The sequence below is a fragment of the Nomia melanderi genome, chromosome 6 (genome assembly GCF_051020985.1).
Source record: "Nomia melanderi isolate GNS246 chromosome 6, iyNomMela1, whole genome shotgun sequence".
NCBI classification, from domain to species: Eukaryota; Metazoa; Arthropoda; class Insecta; order Hymenoptera; family Halictidae; genus Nomia; species Nomia melanderi.
In genome coordinates, this window is record NC_135004.1 from 1,579,682 (window position 1) to 1,601,951 (window position 22,270).

General features: G+C 48.6%; 1 protein-coding gene across 7 annotated transcripts in view; it reads left to right on the forward strand.

Annotated features, from left to right (window-relative positions):
• LOC116427039 (uncharacterized) overlaps positions 1-21,526 on the forward strand; it is an 84,013-nt gene extending 62,487 nt beyond the window's left edge. For 4 of the 7 annotated variants that reach the window (XM_076368502.1, XM_031976895.2, XM_076368503.1 and 1 more), the window contains 7 exons: positions 1,364-2,300; positions 7,906-8,048; positions 9,034-9,251; positions 9,977-10,203; positions 10,730-11,056; positions 11,334-17,082; positions 17,312-21,526. In XM_076368502.1, the coding sequence (XP_076224617.1) occupies positions 2,259-2,300; positions 7,906-8,048; positions 9,034-9,251; positions 9,977-10,203; positions 10,730-11,056; positions 11,334-17,082; positions 17,312-19,200 (8,595 nt within the window). In that variant the 5' untranslated portion in view covers positions 1,364-2,258 and the 3' untranslated portion in view covers positions 19,201-21,526. Of the gene's footprint in view, positions 1-1,227; positions 1,275-1,363; positions 2,301-7,905; positions 8,049-9,033; positions 9,252-9,976; positions 10,204-10,729; positions 11,057-11,333; positions 17,083-17,311 lie in introns of all 7 variants that reach the window. The other 3 variants (XM_076368505.1, XM_076368506.1, XM_031976904.2) reach the window with 2 other exon arrangements.
• The last annotated feature ends 744 nt before the right edge of the window (positions 21,527-22,270 follow it).

The following is a 22,270-nucleotide window of genomic DNA, read 5'->3' on the forward strand; positions in this document are numbered from 1 at the left end:
TCTTCCTTTTCTGCGACAGATTTAGAGTCTCGATTCATAGGATTAAATATCACCATTCCCACAGAAAGCTTATGAAAATCTTTGAAATCGAACAAAATTGTCTCGACATTTTCCTGAAACGCGCTGCAAGCAATAAAGTATTCAGCAACGAAGGAGCCAATTCCTAGTCAAAAGAAAAACGGAATCAAAGTCGATTAGTAAACTCGCGTAAAACATAAAAGCACCGCTGATAGCAACCCTGAATCTCTTTCAGGTAGAGCGTCGACAAATGACAACAGCGATAAAAAGCGACGAGACGTAGGCGCGAGGGAAGTATATCGGATCTCCGGGGTCGCGGTTCAAAAAAGTTGCGGGAAAGAAAGAAAAAAGTATCAGCGAGCGAATGCGGGTACTCGATCGTCTGGTCTTGTGAAAAAAAACAGAGTTTCCATCGGGGTGGAAAGCAATTAGAAGAGGTCCTCGAATAAATCGGTGCTTTTAGAGCGTCGCGGGCGCGGTCGCAATTCCTCGTCGCGCGGATTGGGGAAGAGAAAAAGGAATAAGAGGTAAAGGATCCCGTGCAATCGGCCGCGGTCGCGCCGGACACGCCGGCCACGCCGGGCACGCGGCCGTCCGCCGCTATCGGAAGCCAACAATCAGAGAGGAGAGCGCTTCCCCGCGTTTAATCCTCTTTGCTTCCGGCCTGCCGATGCTATCGGCGCGTACGTTATCGCACTAATTGGCTGTCAGTTCAGCCGGAAAGGAATTTCAAAGCTGGAAGCCCAAAGCACGTGCCGTTTCGCGAAAATAATCCCCCGTCTGTTGAATATGTACCCTATCCTAGCGCGCGCGCGGCGCTCCATTTTTACGGGCCACCGAAGGAATAAACGGCCGATCTGTCCGCGGCTCGCGGTCCGGCGTTCGTGATTCATCGGACTTTCGGCTCCGCGATCAGGCCACTTGACCGACGAGCGTTCAGTCGCGGGTTTTTGGTGGTCTGCTACTCAGAGAGTTAACGGAGATTGAAATAGCCTTAGAAATAACTGTAGCGGGTCAGTGTTTATTGGCTCTGACTAAAACGGTGAGAGTCAAGAACTGTGCAGTTCTGTGATGGGAAACTGACGTTAGATCTGATAGGTTCTATGTTCTATAACCATTATTTTTCTTTCATACTAATACTATTGGCAAAATGAGTCTTTGTTACCGAAGATTAATCGGCAACGCCGTTTTCAATGTCGGCTTTCATAGACCATCGATCGCTGTACAGCGAATCAAAGCAGAACCCACAAAGACAGGTAGCTGAATTGAAAATGATCTACTCTAGTTTCTAAACCACAACTACTAGAAACAAATGATTCGAATCGGACGTTGTTTTGCATTTCAGATGACACCGGTGCAGCAAACACTGGCGTTCGGTTGGTAGTGGTCAAAGCTGTCCGCCGCTCCTCGGGCCAGCCAGGCGAGCAAGAAGAGGAACGAGAAGAGCCTACGGTATCGGAAGGGAAATCCAACGGCAGGGGGGGAGAGGAAAGATCGTCCGTATCCTATCGAGAAAGAGGTCAGCCTGGAGAGAAGAAGAAAAGAAAGGACGAAGGGGAAGAGAAGAAACGTCGATCGAGCGGAAGAGAGACGACGGGTTAGCAAGGATAGGCAGTTGGCGGGAAGGGGAAGGGGAAGGGTGGTAGGCGTAGAGGAGAGTAGGAGGAGGAAGCGGAAAGGACGAGTGGAGCGGTGAGACGGGAGAAAGGAAGAGGAGGAGGAGGAGGAGGAGGCGGAGGAGGAGGAGGAGGCGGAGGAAGGCGAAGGAGGCGAAGGAAAAGGAGAAGAAGAAGAAGAAAGTGGGAAGGGGACAAGGGTGAAGGGCAGAGCGAAAGGAAGAGGGAAAAGAGGAAAGAGAGAGAGAGAGAAAGAGAGGCTGGTCTCGTAGGAGGGCATCGTCTCGAGATCTTCCGGCAATTCAGGATCGAAACCCGGGGCTGCGAAGGTCGCTGATGTCCGCTACGAGCCCTGCCCCTACCCCCGCCACTTCGCCGTCACCCGAACGAAGCCGAGCAACAGGAAGAAGAACACCCTCGCCGTCGAAGCCCGGAAACATCGCCGCGTCCCGCCGTCTAATCCGCGCCACCCAACGACTCGATCCAACCGGAAGAGAGAAGCGCGAGCGCTACCGGCGCGTCATCCCCCTGTTGGATAATCGCCGGCCACCACGCGTCCGTTCCTACAGAACCTCGACACTAGCACTGCTGCTGTATCGCCGATCAGCCCGACCACCCCTCTGAATGTCTTCGCACATCCAAAAGTCGTGCGTGGTGAGGACACAGGTTCATTTCCCCAGCTTCTTTCATTGTTTTCAGACGGCCGGCCGGATTTCTCGTTGCCTCGCCGACCCGGGGACACAAGTTTCTTTCGGTTTCCCTCTTTTCTTCTTCTCTTCTCCCACGTCTTTCCCTTTGTTTTCTTCTCTGTTGTAAGTGGCGTCGAAACGAAGCTCTGCTCTAGAAGACTACTACTCCAGTTCGTTGGATAAACAATGTTAATGATGTTCGCGGGAGTAATCGTGAAATTTCGTTAGTATCAAAGAAATTCATTGAACCTTTTAACACGTTGAGTGTGGCGCCGATTTTGCTATACTTTCCGCTCAGGCGGCAGCGCGCGAGCATTTGATGCCGAACGCTAAACTAGACCGCGCGACACAGCGCAACAGACGATTCCTTTTTTTCACTGTTTCTTTTGTCGTTTGCACTGTGACAATGGTGCAGACAATGCACATGTATACAATGTATAAACATAAGATAATGGGGTGGGGAATGCCAGAGAGACAAAAGTGCGAACATCAAGTAACGAACAGTCTGAAAAAGCCACGGGAGTACACTAAATTTTAACATAAATTTTTTAATTGTCATTAATAATTTAACCCTTTAAAATGCTGGTCTCATGCACCGATGTCGACCAAACGAGAAGTTCGCTATCAGTCCCTAGAATCCACGCCGCCCAAACGAAAAGTCTACTGTCAGTCCCCAGGGACTGACGCCGCTTGAACGGAAAGTTCACTGTCAGTCCCTAGGGACTGACGCAGCACTCAACGTGTTAACATCAACCTTTATAATTCTGCATCGAGCAAAAGCAAACGGTTAATTAATAGGAAATAGAAAGTTCAAGTTCTCCTGTATCCCAATATCTTTTAACCCTTTTCAACCTTCTCGCGCACCTCAACAAAGTCATGATTCGGTCGAAGCGTTATATTGAAAATGAATTTTTAAATCTGTACAAAGAATCATGCCAGCCGTATACGACTCTCCCGCGGTTGCTATTGGATCGGATCTGAACATCGGTCTCGCGAGAACCGCGTCTCGACACGGGCAAGAAACGAGTTCTGTCCGTCGAACGTCTGGCCGGGATAACGACGTTTCTCCGATGACTCGTATCGACGTGCGAGAAGAATTAGACGCGCCGCCCGTCTGCCGTTTCCCTTCGATTCGGAGCGTTCGCGCTTCGACCGCGAAACTGGAAAAGCTTCCTGTTTCTCGAGGAAAACCGAAGGAACGGAAAGCAACCGACAGAAATGGAAAGAAACGAAAAGGAACGCAGAAACGTCGGAAAAAAGGAGGATTCGCGTAAACATTGAAATCGAAGCACGCCGCGGCGCCGCCGGAATCCGATTTAATATCGGAAGGGAATTGACAGAATTTTCGCGTAACGCTGACGCGCACCGCGCGCAGGGTCGCATTATTGAAACGTTGGAATTTATGAGTTAATATCGGAAATCCTTCACGCGCGACGTATCGAATTTCGGCCGCGGCACCGTGTCGGCGATCTTTCTCCTCCATTTTCTTCCCCCCTCTTTTTTTCTATTCGTTGTCCTGCGAAAGGGACGGAAAATCGGAAAACCGTAACTAGACGGCGAGAAGAGAGATCGAGCCGCGTCGTTTCAGTTCCTGAAGGCACGAGGACCATTTTTCCTGGAAAACGGCGCGTCGTTACGGAACGAAAACGCGACGGGGAAATCGAAACGCTCCGTCCGCGGAACGGGAAAACGGGAACGATCGTGAACATTATCGTTCTTCCGAGTTAATCGGCGAACAAAGATTCGTTTTCAGTGAATTTAATAGACTCGGTGTTCTGTGATCGTTGATGTGAATCGGTGGTAAGGATTTAACGCTAGAACTGTCCAACAATGGAATTGGCTTTTCCTACATTTTCTATAGAAACTATAAATGTGTGTCTATTAAGATTTCGACTAACTTGTAATACAGTTTGCGTATTGCGAAAACAATGTCTCCGTGAATTTCTCAGAGAAATATCTATCTTTTCAATACTTTTAAAAGAAGAAATCAGGTATTGCTCGTTTTTACCACTTTAGTAGTTCTAATGTTAACATAACGCAAAAAAGGTGTTTTCCTTCGAAGTTTCATTTTCAACAAGAAATTTACTTCGAAAATTTATCGAGCATTCAACATCAGATTTAGATAATCAATGTTTTTTTTTAATGGAAAAAATAAAAAACTTCAAATTGAGATATCCATCGTTAAACTCGATGTATGGGAGGTAGGATCTCTCGAGACAGGTGCAACCGTGGCTAGAAAAAAGTAAGAGAGAAAGAGAGGAAAGAAAGGAATAACCCGAACGAAGAGAAAAGGGAGGATTTTTTCCGTTAGGGGGTTGGTTCGTTCATGCCCGGCGCCCGTAAGTTGCAAATGGGGAAAGTTACTCGAAAGTGAGATCGGCGAGTTCCGTGTAAGTAACTGGCGCCCGTGTATTTTCGAGGCGTGCCTTCGAAATTAACTCTTTCGCAATCGGAAAGTTTTTCTCCCCGGGCGCGTCGAATTTTCGTACCGACCGCCTTCAACGGCGAAAACTCTGCCGGTTGTTCTCCAGCCCGTTTAACGTCGCGCTCTTCCCCTCTGCCTCGTGTTCCCGAAGAATAATTGATTCCGGCGAAGAAACAAAAGCGTCCCGAGCAGTTTGCCAGCAACGCTCGAACACTGGAAACGGTTCACCGTTGCGGATTCAACTTCTCGAATCTTTTGATGTTCAATTCCTCTACGTTCATTTCGTCTGCAGCTTTTTATATACCCTCCTATCCCATTCCAGGTGACCAGTAATATTTAATAATTATCAAAAATGGGGTTAATAACGTATTAACCTCCCGTCTGACGATTTCTTCCGCAACTCGCTGGAACGACTCTGTCTATAATAATCCATTTGAAAAAACGTCCGCAATTTATTTATAAATACCATGAAACTAAGTTTCGAACGAAATTTCTCAAAATCTCGGTTCAAAGTAGACTCAGTCGGCAAGTTGATAGACCTTAACACGTTGAGCGCCGGCGACTTAAGAGACATTTAAAGCCTGAGCACCGGCAACGTATCGGTCACTTAGCCCAAACGTATCTTAAATATTATACATTTTCGTAAAATAGTACATTTTAATTGCATATTCGTCATATCCAGAAATGAAAATCCAGAAATCCGCATTATTGCGGGGCCGGCGCTCAATGTGTTAATGCAACATTCGATAAATTTTTCTTGTGCTTCTAAGAAAACGGAGGGTATGCTCTACGAAGGCAAATCGGAGCGTCTTCTCTTTGATAGTAATAAAATGAAAGTACTGAAACGTTAATAATGAAAACCAGACAAGAATGTTTAAAACTTTCTTTTGCAAATTAGGAATAAGAAACAAGTAACATAATTTGTAGTGTGGCAAAAGCGAATTCCTATTTCGGTGTGATTCACCTCGGTCTAACGTATGGAAAACGATTATCCTCTTCCACTCCTTCCTCTTCTTCTTCTTGTGTCTTTGTTTCTTTCTCTTTTGTCAACGGTTTTTTCTATGGTCACGAAACAAGAAAAAGATCAAGTAGGACGCTATCGGTGTCGAAAGCGACGGCCCCATCTTTTCTCTCGCGTTACGACGATTACCCCGGTCCGAAAGATTCAGCCCCGATCTATTTCCTAAATACGTTCCGCTCCCAACGGAAAATGGATTCGTTCGGGCCTCCGTAGCGTCTCGCCGCTTCCGCGACGTTTATTGCACGCTCGAATCATCCGTTTGACCCACATACGTCCGGCGACGTTCGCCGTCGCGTTTACGAATCCGATAACGAGCGAGTCGGAATTGATAAACGAGAGAGCCGTGTTCTCTTCCCCCGTGCGACGCGTTTTTCCATCTTCCAGCGGTGCTCGCCTCGTTTTTCGCGGAGATTGAAAAGTTGGAACACGGAACAGCGACTTTGAACTCGGTTATCATCGGGTTCCGGGCTCGCGTCGGAAAGGTCGATGTCAATAAATACATGCCACCGACGGGACCCGTGTGTTTATTATAATTGTTAATAAAGTTGTAAATAACGTCCGAACTGCGCCATGTTTGACGCGTTACAAGTTTTGCAGCAAAAATTTTATATGTTTTATGTGATTGTTTATTCTTTCATGATAAAGACAAACAGTAGAAGTAATTGTTAATCATTTGGTGTCACAGTTTTTACATTACATTAATATCTAAACTAATAATAATAATTCTTTGGAAGCAATTTTCTTCTATTTCGAAGCAAACTTTTATCAATCCAAAATATTTCTTTTCTCTTTCGTTGTTTAACGTCGCATCGATTTCTCAGTTATTAGCGACAATAATCTAAAATATGTTTTCCTCTATTATCCATAGTTTTCAGATCAAAGAAGGTTTCGTTTACTTTAAGCTGGAAAAGTAACGGAACCATAGGAAAACCGGATTATTTACGACACGACCTAATAATTATTGAAAGTATTCAGTTCTACCGAATTATTCGCGAAATTTCTTCAATTTCCATAGTGAGCGCAGCTTCCGGAACAAACTGAATCAGATAGGTCAAAAACAGATCGCCGAACCCAAAAGGGCCGTAACTACGATCGATGCTCCGATCTCGTCGAATCCGCGCGAAACGGGTAGAGCTTAGCGAAAGCTAATTAAGCGGCGAACTTCCGGGGAACTTGGCTATTAAGTATTTCACCGGACTACGGCTACAAGAAATGTTTTCCTCTTTTTCGGTCGTCGATATTACGGGTCAGCTTTATCGGAACGGTTTCCCCGAACTTTTCTCTCGGAATCGAAGATCCCGCTGGCTGGCTGCTGCTCGCCGGAAGCGATTCTCCGTCTCATCCTTCTTCCTCTCCGCGTGTATATCTTCTAGCGAACTCTCGTCGACTCGTCTAGTTTCTAGGACCCTTAGAAGCAAACTCTCGAAGCTTACTTCCGTCTTTGTCACGATTCCTCGCGCTGTGCTTTTCGCGACATCGTCCTTGCCTTCGCCTTTGCCTTCGCCGCAGCTAAATTTTCATACGTTAACCATCTACCAACCATCGCTGAGTCAAATATGACCGATTTCAAAAAATTAAACTATTTATGCATTCAACTTAATTTATTTAGTAATTTAAATAAATTGACAAATAAATTGATTTAAACTTACAACTATCCACTTTCACGTTGCCTCGCAAACGAGCAGCCAGCAACGTTCGTCGAAGTGATTATTCAAATAACGACGATCCGAAGCGATCCGTCCCACAATGAACGCAATTAGAATCCAGTTTATATTCCCGGGGTCGTCATAACGTAATTTAACGGAGGAACTCTATGAAAATAGCGAAGAAAGCTACAGCAAAGTCACTAACGAAGATGAGTGCAAACGAAAGGTGTATTAGTGGTCCCTTGAATCGGGTTAAGAGGTTAAAGGACGCTGGTCGAAAGGATTCGTCGAATACTCTTCGAATTTCCGGGGTAGTTCGGGGAAATCGAAAAACGCGGAGCTTCGACCATCGAAGGGGTTGCTCGAAGTTGTCGGTGCCTCGCGTCCAGGCTCGGCAAACGCGATGGAAATCTCGAAACACTGCCGTCGACGCATTTATTTGTGTTTAATCGACCGCTCGCCGATTTACCGTTTTGCACTGCTTTTCCAGGGGCTTGAAGCGACATTGAGTGACAGCAAAAAGAAGTACGGCGACAAGGTGAATGCACTTCTGTCCGCCTGGGAGCATGTCACCAATTTCATTCCTGGGGCAACGCCAGAGGCCACCCAGTCTCTCATAGAATGGGCTCACAAGTGAGTACTAGCGTCGATCGGCGTTTCTCTCCCCGTATCATCGAACAACCAACGCAATTATCCTCCTGTCCCAGGCTTTTCTGCTCTCCTCTCGCGTCTGTCCTGTTTGATTCCTACGCGCGTTCGATTAACGACGCAACGTTTCCTTTTCGGCCGCCTCTTCGACGAAGACCGTGCTCGTCAACTACGCGAAACGCAGTAGGAACAGTAATAATTGAATCGTTCGTTCGCCGAATCAATCGAATGAATCGTCGCGAAATGGAAATTATGTAGACGAGTTTGACAAAATTGTGTACATAAAGGAGCTATCGAATTTTGGGACCTTTCGCACTTGAACATTTGTTCGGTACATCTGGTGATTACATGGAATATCGATGAAATTGACGATTCTGTTGGATAATAAGAGAATTAACGGATAGAACTGTTTTATTTCAATATTTCATGTATATTATATACAACATCGCATTAAAGATTGAATTTTATAATCTTGCTATGCCAAACCAAACGGTGAATTTGACTTTCGAGTGCGAAAGGCTAAGATCTGAAAGCATTTGAAGCATAGAGTTTGTCACTTTCATCTTTGAAGGACTCGATTAGAGCTAGATTAAATCTTCACGTTAATTTCCAATTTTCCTGGATCATTTTGTATGAACTAGGATAATAAAGAAATACTTATTGCCATCTAGAAGATTCCTTTTAGTAAAAGTATTATTTCATATCGCGATAACTCGTAATTGCTGCGAATGCCAAATGAATGACTGTCGTAAGGTCCGCAATCTAGAGTTTAAACCAGTTTCTTTTGGTTCAAGGCTCGACATAGTTTCGATAGGAGCATTAAGTGCGATATTAATGCCGAGAGATCGTTCCTTGGAAAGTAACGTGCCCCTTGTTTGGACGTATCAGGGTTAATCGGTTAACTGGTTAACAGGTTCGCTGTTATCCGAACGATGCGAAATATGTGTAACGTCGGATCGATCTGTTCTAGACACACATTGAAATTGGTTCTGCGCGGGGAGTGGCCGAAGTTGTCACCCGCGACAAAGACGCACCTCAGCGTAACCTTACAGAGGTGCGCGTCTCACCTGGTGCAACACCCCGCTGCACCCAGGTGCACTGCCCTGATAGCTCTGGTGCACAATCCATGGACTCATCCCGCACTCGACAGTATACTTAACGGCCAACCGGATTCCGAACATGAAGAGGGTACGGTATACTTAGTACGAAGACTATCGATGTTCACGTGATTCACGTTTTTCACGAAACGGTTCATTGAAACTGGCAACAATACGAAAAACTGTGCACAATACTGCAAACATGTTTTTCACGAAACGATTCATAGAAATCGAGAACAATAGGAAACATTCTGCAAATATATTTTGCACGAAACAGTTTATAGAAACTGAGAACAATATAAAAATTGTGGATTACACTGCAAACATGTGTTTCGCGAAACGGTTCATAGAAACTGAGAGCAATTAAAATAATTGCGGATAATACGGCGACCATGTTGCAAGTAACATTTGTAAACAAATTTTCATTGATTAACGCCTCGATTTTGTCATCTGTCAATTGCTTTTCCGTACTAAATTACTTTTTATCGTGGATTTTTAATTTAACGGGGACTTAATTCGCAGCCTCTTTCATATTCTGAACTAAGTTTCGTAGAAATGTTGTCATGTACTTTTGATTCACTCTTGCATAAGGAATTACCTTTAGCCCACCTGGACCATATTTTCGGCGATTTCAACATTCCACGTGATGATGCTTTATATAAAGTTAATATTGCTATATCGAATCAAGTGGTAACTGAAAGTCACCTCTCGAGCGCGAAGAGCTAATCGTGAAACCCTTCGAGCTTGATTTAACAGAGAGATCAGCAACCTGCCGTTGGAACGAAATTTTTAATGGAGATTTTTGTTCTCTCATAGAATTCTGCTGTTCGGAGAAAGGCGAACTGTTAACGATGAGGCTGAAAATACTTTGCGAGGACCGCTGCGAGGACATAGCGGTGAACCTCGCCGCCGCTTGCGTACGTTCCCTGCGGCGGAGCGATCGGCTGCGCTCGCTCTCGGATTCTCATCACGTTCATTACATGATCGACGTCTATATTGTCCTGTTGTATAAATTGAAACGCACGCAAGATATATTCGCTCAAGTGAGTATCGTTTTGGGGAGGGGAGGGACCGAGGGACTGACTTGAGAATTTGCCACCCCCGACTTCTCACCCTCCGACAGCGATCGATTTATCTGTTATTTAGTTCGGGCAACCAGTCGAAACTGGGTGGAACATCGAGGAAAAAATACTGTATATTTTACTATAGTTTTATGCTTCGGATGGAACGATATTTTTAACGGGGGATGAAATTTCCAGCTTGTATTTTAAATATGTATACGCTGGAAATATTCCTTTGAGATCGAAATGCACGGTCCAGCAGAATTGGACGAAAGTATTTTTAAATAAAATGAAAAATATTTTTGAATAAAACGCACGATTTAACATGAAACAGATTATTTATCGGGAATATTTAACGTCTAACTCGTGGAGTAATATATGCGAAATAAAGCCAAATAGTTCGTCCATGGCGCTCGGCAGTCTCTTCATCGATGCTTCCACTTCTTTCTTTTATCATTTTCGCCGCGTCCTTTTATGCACACGATAAAGAAAGCCGTCTTCTTTTCAGTTAAAATTAATGGATCTCAGCGACGGTCTGGAATTGGTCCAAAGGCTCAGCGGTGAAAGACCGACAAAATATGGAACCGCGCGAGTTTGGAGGAATTCGATAAAGGCTGCTGAATTGGTTGCACAATATCTCGTTACCGCGGGCATGGTCCGACCCGTGCCGGAGACGGGCGCGAACATCCTCGAGCAGATCCTGAACTCCTGGGCCTCGCTGCACTCGAAATTGAAGGACGTTGCCCCCACGTTGCCAGGAATGATACGGAAATTGATAGAACCGGCCGAGAGTGCTCAGCATATTTATATCTTCTGCGCGGTGCTCACGAAACACGTGAGTTGCCAGATTAACGATGTTACGCTGTTGTTCATAAGTAACTGGACACTTACGTTTTCTGCATAGATCGAAACTTTCTGATCAAACAGGGTCTACAGTTTAGTACTTGCACAGGACGAAGTGACTAACTCTGCTCCACGAACGGTTTCAAACGTTACCGCTAACACTTAGTTCTTTGATTAAACTTTGCTACCTCTGTTCTGTGGAGTTAATCACTTCGGCGAATGAATAGATAAGTGAACGTTATCGAATTCGTTTCCTTTCACGGTTCCAGTTCGGCGACAGCATAAAGCCTCTGGTAATCGAGCTGTATATCAGGGCGTTGACGACGGACATGAATGAGCTGGAGAGTCAGAAGGCGAAGTCTGACAAAGAGAAGGTTCGAGAGACGGCGAAACGACTGAGCACGCAGTTCCTTAAGTTAGCCGACGTGGTTGGCAGCAACATCGGTATCGCTCGCGAATGTGTGTTAACCGCGTTCTCGTTGCATCCGACCAGGTCCTGCTACGACAGGATCAAGGAAATCGCCGTGGCCTGTGGCAAGACAAGGGAAGACAGCTCGGCATCCGGTGACGGCGACAAGCTCAAGTACGCGTTGGAGAGCAATCACGCGAACGGCGCGTTGACGAAATCGGAGAATGACAGGGATGAGCCGAAGAATGATGGGGACAAAAGCGACGAGATCGCGGAAACAACGACATGCCTGCGTGACACCTCATTGGTCCCGGCACCGTCGTTGCCAGACTCAACGACGCTTGCAGCAAAAAAGAGCATCGACTTCCAGAACGGACAGGTCAGCAAGAGCTTCGAGCGTACCGATCAGCTGCTGAAGAGCCTCCTGACGACCACGAAGAAGATAGAACCCGCGGTGCCGACGAACGACAGGTGCCCTCTGCATCCAAAGAGGGATCCTCTGTCTGGTGCGCCACTCGGGGAGCTTTGCTTCAACTGTGGCGAGTTCACTGGCAACGACATCTCCACTGGCAAGCCCGCCGAGGCGAGCGAGCCAGCATCCAGGAACGTGGAAAGGACCCTCGACGCACTGATACTGATCAAAGGCGACGCGGTTACGGGCTCGGCAAACTACGACGAGAAATCTGTGCCCAATCAAGTCCTCGATGGTGAGAAACTGGGCCTGTCGCCGCAGCTGTGCGACGACCTGGCCGTAGTATTGAGCAGCCCCCGCTACCACATGCTCAGCTGGGTCCTCGATTGGAAGGAGTTGAACAGTCTTTGCGAGAGGTACCTAGAAAATGCCGAGGAGATGAGGAACACGAACAAGGAGTTGAAGTATCTAAACATCGACTACTCGCAATTTAAAGACTGGCCCTCGGAGGACGAGACCAAGGACATATTCTTCGGAATCGAGAAGGGGTACGAGCAGTGGGTTGACCTGCCGTCGGACAACTCGGAACAGTTCGGCAGCTTTCAGCCCGCGGGCACGTATAAGCGATCCTCGACGAGAAGAAGTTTAGACGACACCACTACCACAGACTCGGACAGCGGGAGCATACTGCGCGTGAGGAGGACTGGCAGGCCGAGAAAGATCCACCGGCTGGAGTCGTCCGAGAGCGACTACGACAGCGCGGACCGAAAGTTGAAGCACTTTAGGAACAGCTCAGTATCCGACAGCGATAGCAACACTCAAGACAGTCAAACAGACAGCCTAGGCAGCGACGTGTGTCGACCGGAGACGAAGAAGAAGACCAATAAATCGGTAGGTAAAGAGGCAAGCAAGAAACGTTCCAAGTCGTCGAAGCTGACTGTCGAGTCCGTCTCACACTTCCACATGCTGGTGAACGAGAACGTGCGGCACGCGAACGCGAACGAGGATGCGAGCGGCTCCGACGTAAGCAGCAACGACATCATTACGCTGTTTTCCGCGGACATGGACGAAAACAAACGAGAAACAATCAAGGGATCCGCGTATACAGCTGCTGCGCCATTGATCATCACCGAGAGGAGGAGCGATCCGGCTGTGCTCAAGTCCTTGAGGATGTTCAGGCCTCAGAACACGAAGAAACCGACCAGGATCTCACAGATACTGCAGAAAAACTTATTGAATAAGAGCAAAGACAATAACAACTTAGAGAACAACGCGACCAGTGTAACCAAGTTTGCCCCGATGCTCAGCACGCTGAACCTGAACCCGAAAATTGTATTAACGAGGACGGATGAGATCGACAGGCGGTTGATCCGCGCAAAGAAACAACAACGACTGAGCAGCGGTGACATCACCAGTGAACTGATGAACATCCAGAAGAACATGCCGTTCTCGCCGAACAAGAACGCGATATCTACTTATCAGAAACAGAAAGGAAATACGGGAACGAATACGACCAAGTCCGATCTGACGTCCGCGGAGGGTCGTGACTTGAATTCGAAATCAAATTTAGGAAAAAGAAAGTTCGATATTCTGGCGAAGGCGGTCAGAGATTCGGATATACTAGCGAAGAACGTGCCAGGCTTGAACTCGCTGGACATGATGGTACCACCGCGGATGCGGCCCACTGTCAACGTGGTGCAGCTCTCTCGAAACATTCCACAGAGCCCGAACTCGGGCTCAGTTAACAGCGGCAACACTCCGCCACGGCCGAATAGAACCCCCAGCGTAGCGGGAACCATTCAATTGCCGGGCACGCCATCCTCCGGCGGACATGACAGCGGTGTAGGTATGAGTCCAGCGGGACAAACTCCTCCGCCTAGATCTTCGACGCTTCCCGACGTCGGTGAAGAGGCGAATCAACCACCCGATGGGTCGCCGACATCGTCGACCACTACAAACGTTTCCAGCCAACTCGAATCGGACTCCAGTCCTAGAACAGTGCCGATTCGTCGGAACCAACAGAATCAGTCCTCGCCAAAGAAGTCCCCGTCGCCGTGTTCTGCGGTGACGACAACCACGACCACGACTACGACCACATCTGCCATCGGCTCAGCGACCGAACAGCTGCAGATCGTCTGCAAGCCGGATGGCACCTATCAGTTAGCTTCCGTTAATCCAAACCTCGTCTCCAATCAGAGGAACGTTCTCAATCTTCAGAGCATAGATGACAATAGTGGTAACAGCGGTGGCAGCGTCGGTGGATTCTCGCGACAGAATCAGCATGCAGAGAACGTGAACGCGAACAGAAACACCTACGAGAGGTTGACCGGCGCGGCGAAAACGAACTCGCAATCGGGACAGAACGCTGGCCTGCCGAAGTTCCAGCAAGCCTTCCGTAAGACCATCTACACCCTGGCGACGGACGCAACAACGGGCGGCGTAGCCGGACCCACGTCCGAGACGCTGGTCCAGGCTGCGTCACCACAGAAGACCGCGAACCTCTCAAAGGCGGTACAGACGTCCGTGCCAAGTGCGCAACAGCCGAACTCTGCGTCGGGAATTAACGTGCAGTCGATCGCGAACATACCGAATGCACTGCAGTTATCTACCGGCAGGCAGATACTGAACATCGTACAGAGTTCGGGTAACAACGCGAACGTCGCGACTAGTCCGAACGCCAATCAAACGCTGACTCAGCTCGTGCAGAACGTGCAGAACGCCTCGCCGGGCGTAATATACACGCACAAGATCCCCGTTACAATATCCACTACAAATCCAAGCCAACTGAACATCATTCCTACGATATCGCATGCGAACTCGATACCAGCTGGCAGAACGCCGGTAGTCAAGCTGAACATCATCCGAACAACCACGCCGCTCAGGCAACAGAACATCACTGGCGCTATCCAAGCAGTTCTGACCACGCCCAGGTTGCAACAGCAACAGCAACAGCAGCAGCAACCACAACAACAACCGCAGCAGCAGCCGCCGCCTGCGGTCAGAACAGATAGTTTGATTGGTTCACCCATAGAAGTGCCGAATCAGGTCAGCTCGACTACCCTAGAACAGTTGAGAGAGTTCGAGAGCGTCCTGGAACAAGTGAAAGAGAGGAGCACGATCCAGCCTCAGTCTCATCAGATGATATCCGCCGCCGCTACGACCACCGTGCAGACACAAACTACCACGCAACAGACACAAGCGGCCAAGCCTCAGCAACAACAACCAGCGCAACAGACGCAACAACCGCAGCAGCAACAGCAACAACAACAACAGCAGCAGCAGCAGCAGCAGCCGCCGCAGCAGCAACCACAACAACAGCAGCAACAGGTTTCGGTGAGCGCTCTGGCGCAACAGCTTCTGATGCCTACGCAACAGGCTACCAACAACGATTTCACGAGCAACGGGAACACCGTCAACTTCCAGCAAGACATCTTCTCGCAAAAGGTCTCGTTGGCGTATGTAAATCAGAGTACGGGAACCGCAGCCGCGAAAACGCCGAACTCAACGCCGGTAGTCGTGGTGACGAGTTACTGTCAGCCAGCAGCTTCGCCCGCTTTGAGCGTTACCTCGCAGAGTTCTTCGAGTCCCTGCGTGACACCGGCTCCTGCGCCCATACCATCCGCCGGGAAGACACCGCCCACACCGCCCTCAGCGAAAACGGTGAAGAAATCCGCACCAAAGACCCTGAAGACCAGTGGGACGAACACATCGAAGGCTTCGCCGATCCCCAAGCCGCAACAAAAGCCGCAAGAGGATGAGCAGACCGCACAGAGGATCTACGCGATATTGGACGAGTACGCGGAACAGTTGCGCAACTCGCCGGACCTGAATAACAAACCGGCACCCAGGAGAAGATCGAATCCGCCGACAAACCCCAGCCAATCCTCCAAACGGAAGAAGTCCAGCGCGAACAAGACGAAGCCGGTCGGCCAACAGAACTCCGAGCTGAGTCCGAGCACCGACGATCTCGGCAGAACCATGGGCAGTGAGGATTCATCGAGCGGCGTGGTTCACGTGCAGGACAGCCCGGCTGGGTTCTCCGCTCCTGAAGAACCTAGCGGCAACGTGTCAAGCGTCAGCGACGCGAATGCCGAGGTCCGCAGTTTGACCAACGACTCGAGCGATGGCGTTGAGCTGAACGTGAAGAGGCGAAACCTGATCTTCGCCGAGCCAGGGTCTGGCCAGCCCAGGGCGGTGATCGTCCAGGAAGCCGTCCAGACCGGTTCGGTTAGCGTCAGTGAAGCTCTGGCTTCGGTCACTGGTAAGATGGGCAGCACGGCCGTCCTGGTTCCGGGCACTAATTACATCCTGCCAATGAATCTGATGAAGGGCGGTCAACAATTCACGATAGTATCCAGTGGGTCGAAACTTCTTGCTACAGTACCAGCGACTGTTCGGACCACTGGTAATACCGGTGTCTCGAACACACTGCTGCTTCAGTCGTTTCTAAACCAAGCAGGGAAGATCATCTCCCAGCCGGCGCAGGTTAAGCAGGTCAAGATTCCAACGCTGCAGACATTGTCCGGTAATCAGACTTTGACCACCGCTCAGAACGTTCAAGCAGCTTCGGTGGTTATCCCTCAAACAGCTAGCACCGGTAGCTCATTCGTTGGAGAGACAGCCACAGAGAAGAGCAACATCATCGGCGATCTGGCCATTGGGAAAAGCGAGAACACTGGTGTCGCGGCTACCAGCGTTGCCGTTGAGTCCGCTGCGAACGCAATCGTTGTGAACAAGAGCAACTCGGCAATTGGGCTGATCCAACGGAACTTGAATGAGGCATCGGAGAATCAGCAGATATGCGGTGTGATCACGAGCAACCCGAATCTGACTCTTCAGAGTGCCAGGCTCTTCAATTCTTCGATACATAAGCTGTCGACCACCACCGGATTGAAGTCGGACAATGTGGTGTGCCTGACGCCGACTGCTTCGACGATCACGCACACGCCCGAGAAGAAACCGCCCCAAGAGACCCAGGTGCACAACGAAAAAGCGGTGTCAATTCAACCAGGAGCTACCATCGCTCTCGCGTTTGCAAGTCAGTCGGACGTTTCCATGCTGAATGACGCCCAGCAGCATCAACAACACCAGCATCAGCAACAACAAAAAGACATGAAAGAGGTGTCGGCGGATATCATTTCTGGTGGCAAGATCATTTCACCGAAGACAGTCAAGAGAAAAATCGACGACGCTATGGGTATGTCGATCACATAATTTGGTACTTTTCTTTTTGGTCTAATTCGTTCGATAAAAATTTTACTGCTTTACTAGAATTTTGCTAAATACTTACTTGCTAAGCATTAATGTTTTGTATTACCAATTGATTCGACACGGTAAAGTAGTCGTATGGTTAGTTGCACAGTCTCGTTGCATAACGGTCAAAGTACTGTTTGTTAAGAGTCAACGATGACGCGTATGTTTTGCAGATTCCATGTCCACGATCGTGACAACCAAACAGTCGGGAGGCATCGACAACACGACGCAATTTTTGGTGACCGGTGGGCCGAGCAGCTCCGACAGCCAAGAGTCACCTGTGCAGCAGTCCAGCGAGGGTATCGACGTGTCCTGCAAAGTTGGGAACGGTCTACTGTACGGGAACGCGAGGCTGCAGGAGGCTTGGGAGCCGGAGGGCAAGGTGTCGCCGGATACCTGTCCGTGGCGATACGTGCCCACCTCGACCAATTCTTTGAACATCGAGCCCCTGAACTCCAGATACACCGACAACACGGAGAACGTGCAGAGCGTGCTGCAGATCATCAACAAGGGCCAGGGTATCGAGATGGCAGGCGGTCAGATCTATCAGACCAACACGAAAAAGTATTTCATGAATCACACCTTGGAACCGTTCCAACAGTACTCGAACAAAAGTAACGCGATGAAAACACCGTTGAACCCGAGACTGGACCGCGAACTGTTACAGCAGAAAATGGAGAGGAAAGCGGCGGCGATAGAGCGCGAGATGAGGTTACAGAAGAGCCTGTCGGAGGAGTGTGAGGACCTAGGTGTGGACGAGCCGAGCACCAGCGACCTGTTCCCCGAAGCTGACCTACTCTTCGACACGAACCACTCGCCGTCGTTCGATCACTCGTCCCAGGACGCGTCTTGCAGCCAACCGCTCGGCATGAAGTCGTATGGCGGCTCTTACTTCCGTTCCCTGGACTCGTCGAGCGGCAGCAGGGATGCCAGCCCCGTCGCCGACTTCAAGGCGAACGAGCGTAGAAGGAACACCGGTCAGCGAACGAGATCCTCGAAGGACTCCTCGAAGAGGTTGAAGAGGGACAAGGCGGAGGATCTGCACTTGGAGAACCCCGCGAAGCACATGCGATTAACTTTGGACAACTCGAGCCAGGACGAGGCGTCGAACAGCAACTCGGACATCTCGAGGTTGTCGCCAACGCATCTCTGCTCGCTGGAGAACGACACGCTGAAGGTGCAAAGCCGAACGAAAATCGCGTCACGGAACGGCTCAAAGGAGGGCTCGCCAAGCAGCGTGTCCAGCATCCCGTCTAACATGAAGCTGGACATCGACTTGGACTCTGAATCGCTGCCTGCGACGATAAACGTGAACAACGCGTCCGCCGCGAGCTCGGGGGACGAGAGCCTGACGCTGCTCAGCGGGAACACCGCGGACGTGACGATACCGTCGCCGCTGTCACCAATCGCCGGTCCGATGCTCTCCACGCACAAATACACCTACACCAACAAGAAACGCATCGCGTCCAAGGTAACGAGGATGGACTACCTGTCCTGGGAGAGCCCGATGTCCGAGAGGACACGGTCGAGCAGTGACGAGGAAGACTCGAGCATCAGTGAATCGATCGGCAGCCAACCGGAGGAGAACGCGCTCAGCAACGGTCTCGATGACAGCGTTCAGAGCCTGAAGTCGTTGACCAGCGAACGGCGTTGCAGTTACTTAAAGAAAAAGGAGAAGTTGCAAGTGAACGCGAGGGTGGTGCTGAACCGTGCGGATCAGAAAGGTAGCAGCGGGGGTGGCGCTGGCGCCGGCGGGGGCGGTGGTGGCGGCGGTGGCGGGGGTATTTCGAAGCGCGTCAAGTCGACCGCCGAGTCGATCCAGGACTCTGTGATGGTCTCGAGTGACAAGGCGTCCGAGCCGTCGGACGATGAAGGCAGCAACATCGCACTGGTCGAGCCGGATTGTCGCGCAAGGAGGTCCAGCCTGCGCGGCCATGTCAAGAAGGGTTGCGCCTGTTGCAACGGATCCCCGGAACGGCCGAAGAAGAAGTCATCCGTCAAGTCGGAACATTCGAAGCTGAAGAAACGATTGTCCTCGAAACAGGCTGGGAAGAAAAGGTAGTCCTAGCGATGGAAGGCTCGCCGGAGTATCGCGTGCTCCGTCGTCATGGTACACTCATTCCTGCGACGCGCTGCTCGATCCAGCACTTGGCCGGAGAAGCTGGGATGGTGGAGCAGAAGGAGAAGAGGAAGAAGAAGAGGCAGAAGAAGAAGGAAGAGGAACTTTCGGTTGGTTTGAAACGCGGTCTCCGGGATCAGACGGTGGTTATACGACGCATCGACGGAACCGAATTCGGAGAGGAGTTTGCACGGCTCGGAGGACGATCCATTAAATCTAAACAAGCTTGTATATACGTAGCAGCGAGCGAGCGCGAGGGTTGTTAGCGAGAGAAACTTTTTTCTGATATCCATGTAACTCGGTATGCGTGTGTGCGTGTATGCGTGTATGCGCGTGTGCGTGTGCATGGATGTGGGAGTTTGTCGTGTGCCTGCCCCCGTGTAGGCAACAACTGTTACTCGCAAGACAAATTCTTCGTAAATATGAATTCACGCTAACAATTCGTTTCGTTGATGACAGGGTGTGCAAGTGAGAGAAAAGGTTCGAGACGGAAGTGGAGACGGAGTGAAAGAGAGAACGAGAAGCAACGAAGAGAAAGAAAAAGAGAGAGGGAGAGAGAGAGGGAGGGAGAGAGAGAAATGAGCGAAGGAAAGATACGACGGGAGAGAGGACGAGCGATTTCGTTGGCGGATCTCTGCGAGAATAGATCATCCTTTTACCGCTAGATGTTACTACGATACCTAGGTGTAAGGTGCAGATTATTAATGAATGGCAGACTTAGATTAAATCGTTAAGAATATTAGAGACGCAATCTAGTCAAGAGATAAGGTTTGTGGCGAGGAATAGGTGCGCTCGGGTGGGAGAGCGAGGGAGAGAGTGAATGGAAGCAAGCGTGGAGAGCGGCGCTAAGGGGAGCACGGCTGATCAAGAGATAACGATGCACGACGTGAAACGATTCAAATTAGAATGTGTGTCCGTGATTTGTTGATAGATCCCTCGCAGACTAAAGAGCCTGAATTTATAAATTTTCTCTAACTGTATCTATCGCGACGAATAACTATTCCACGTTCTTACACAGTGTGGTCAGACTGAGTAGACGAAATAGAGAGTCTTATAGATCTCGTTCGGTGAAGTAACGTAGTAAGACACGCATTGAACTTTTGCCTTTCCGCGTAACGCTTCTCGGTACACATAGAAAAAAGAGAAAATGAACCTTAACTTTATAAATTGCGACACGATCCTTGTAAATTTTAGCATCATACCTTGACGAACCAGGGCAGGGGGGAGGGGCTGAAGTTTGACGGGGTTTAGACGGGACTAGGGATCGAATCGAACGAGCGATAGGAGCAGAGACCGGGCCGAGGAAATTAGACGATATCGATGGGGAAAGACGGGAGATAGAAAAAAATCGATGAAAATTATTTATATATATATATATATATAAAAAAAAATATATATATATATATATAAATATATATACATATATATATATAAGAAAACACAACTTGTCTGTCGTACGGGCCGACCATACCTTGTCACGGTGCATGTATAAAAACAAGAAGTACCCAAAAAACTGTACATTGCGTAGATAATTCATTAAAAGTATAATATTATATCGCTGCACTTTAGTACAAAATCGCTTCACCTTGTTTCAGAATGACAGGTTTATATCATCTTTCGGTGTGCTGTCGTGACGCGTGAGAATGCCTGCAGTTTCTTATTAAAACAAACAAAAAAAAAATAATAATAATATTATCAAATGCGTAAAGGAAAAGAAAAGGGAAAACAAAGAAAAAGAGAACACTTGTAAAGGTTGTGCGCGATTTTAAGCTACTAACGGAATACACACACACTTAAACACACACGTACACGTACACATACACACACGCATACATACTCACACACGATGATCATAATTCAAGCGTACGTTTCTCTTTTTTTCTTTTTCGGCGCCTCGGTCAGTCGCGTGCGTGACTACGCGTGCGCGCGCTCGCTGACCTGGACTACTCGAAAATTTCTCGCGTGTGAATGGCTAGAACACATTTTTAGTCGGCGCGTTTGTTATAAATATTATCGTAACCCGGCGCCGGAGCCGAGCGTTTCGGGATTTTGAAAAGTAATGTTCCTGTGAATAATCTCCTTTCGTGATACGAACCAAAGTAACTCCGTTTCAAATGAAATACAAGAGAACGACGAGCTAACGAAGCAAAAGGAAAAAAGAAACGATGAAAAGAAAAAGAAATAAATAAAACGATACGTAAGCAAGAAGAGATAAAGGTAGTGAAAAAGAGGGAGAGAGAGAGAGAGAGAGAGAGAGAGAGAGAGAGAGGCAGAGAGAAAAATAGGGAGAGATAGAGATAAGAAAAAAAAGGGTGAAAGAGGGGGGGAAACGGTACAGTGGGGACGGCTCGAAGTCTCGACCGTCCCCCTTTGTCGTCTGATGTACATTGTATTAGTTCAATTGCTTCGCTCTGAACGTGTATTAATGTAAGATAGATATCTCCTTCTTTATTCCGTTTTCTTTTTCTTTTCGTTTGTTTTTCATTTCTCCATTCTGTCTCTACGACTATTAGGAAAACTCTACCTCGTGCACGCGTCGATCATCTTTCTCGTAGTTCTCGTCGCGTTTTTAAGGCAATTTCTATCTGTGGATACGCGTCGGTCGAACAGATAATCGGCCGCTGTTACTCGAACAATTCCGCGACAAACGGTCCTCCAGAATTCAATCGGGTGAACGCGTGCGAGTTCAATGCGAGGCTGACGCTGGCCTGAAACCGGTCGTGATCTTGACAAATTCGAGGCAAATGGTACGCTAGTTAAAAAATCTGGTTTTCTCATCTGTTTCGCCGAAGATCGTCGCGTTGAATTGTATCGCGATGCGCGCGGCAACGTGAAGCTCACGATTAAACCTCACGGTTGCACGACAAATCGGATCTTTATGGTTTCTCTTCAATTCTACGCGGCCGCGCGTGAAATTCGGTCGTACAACGATCTCTCAGAACTCTTCGTTGAAACTAATTTTTTAGCGTGGAAACTAGAAACATTGTTCAAGATTGAACTACAGATGAGAACG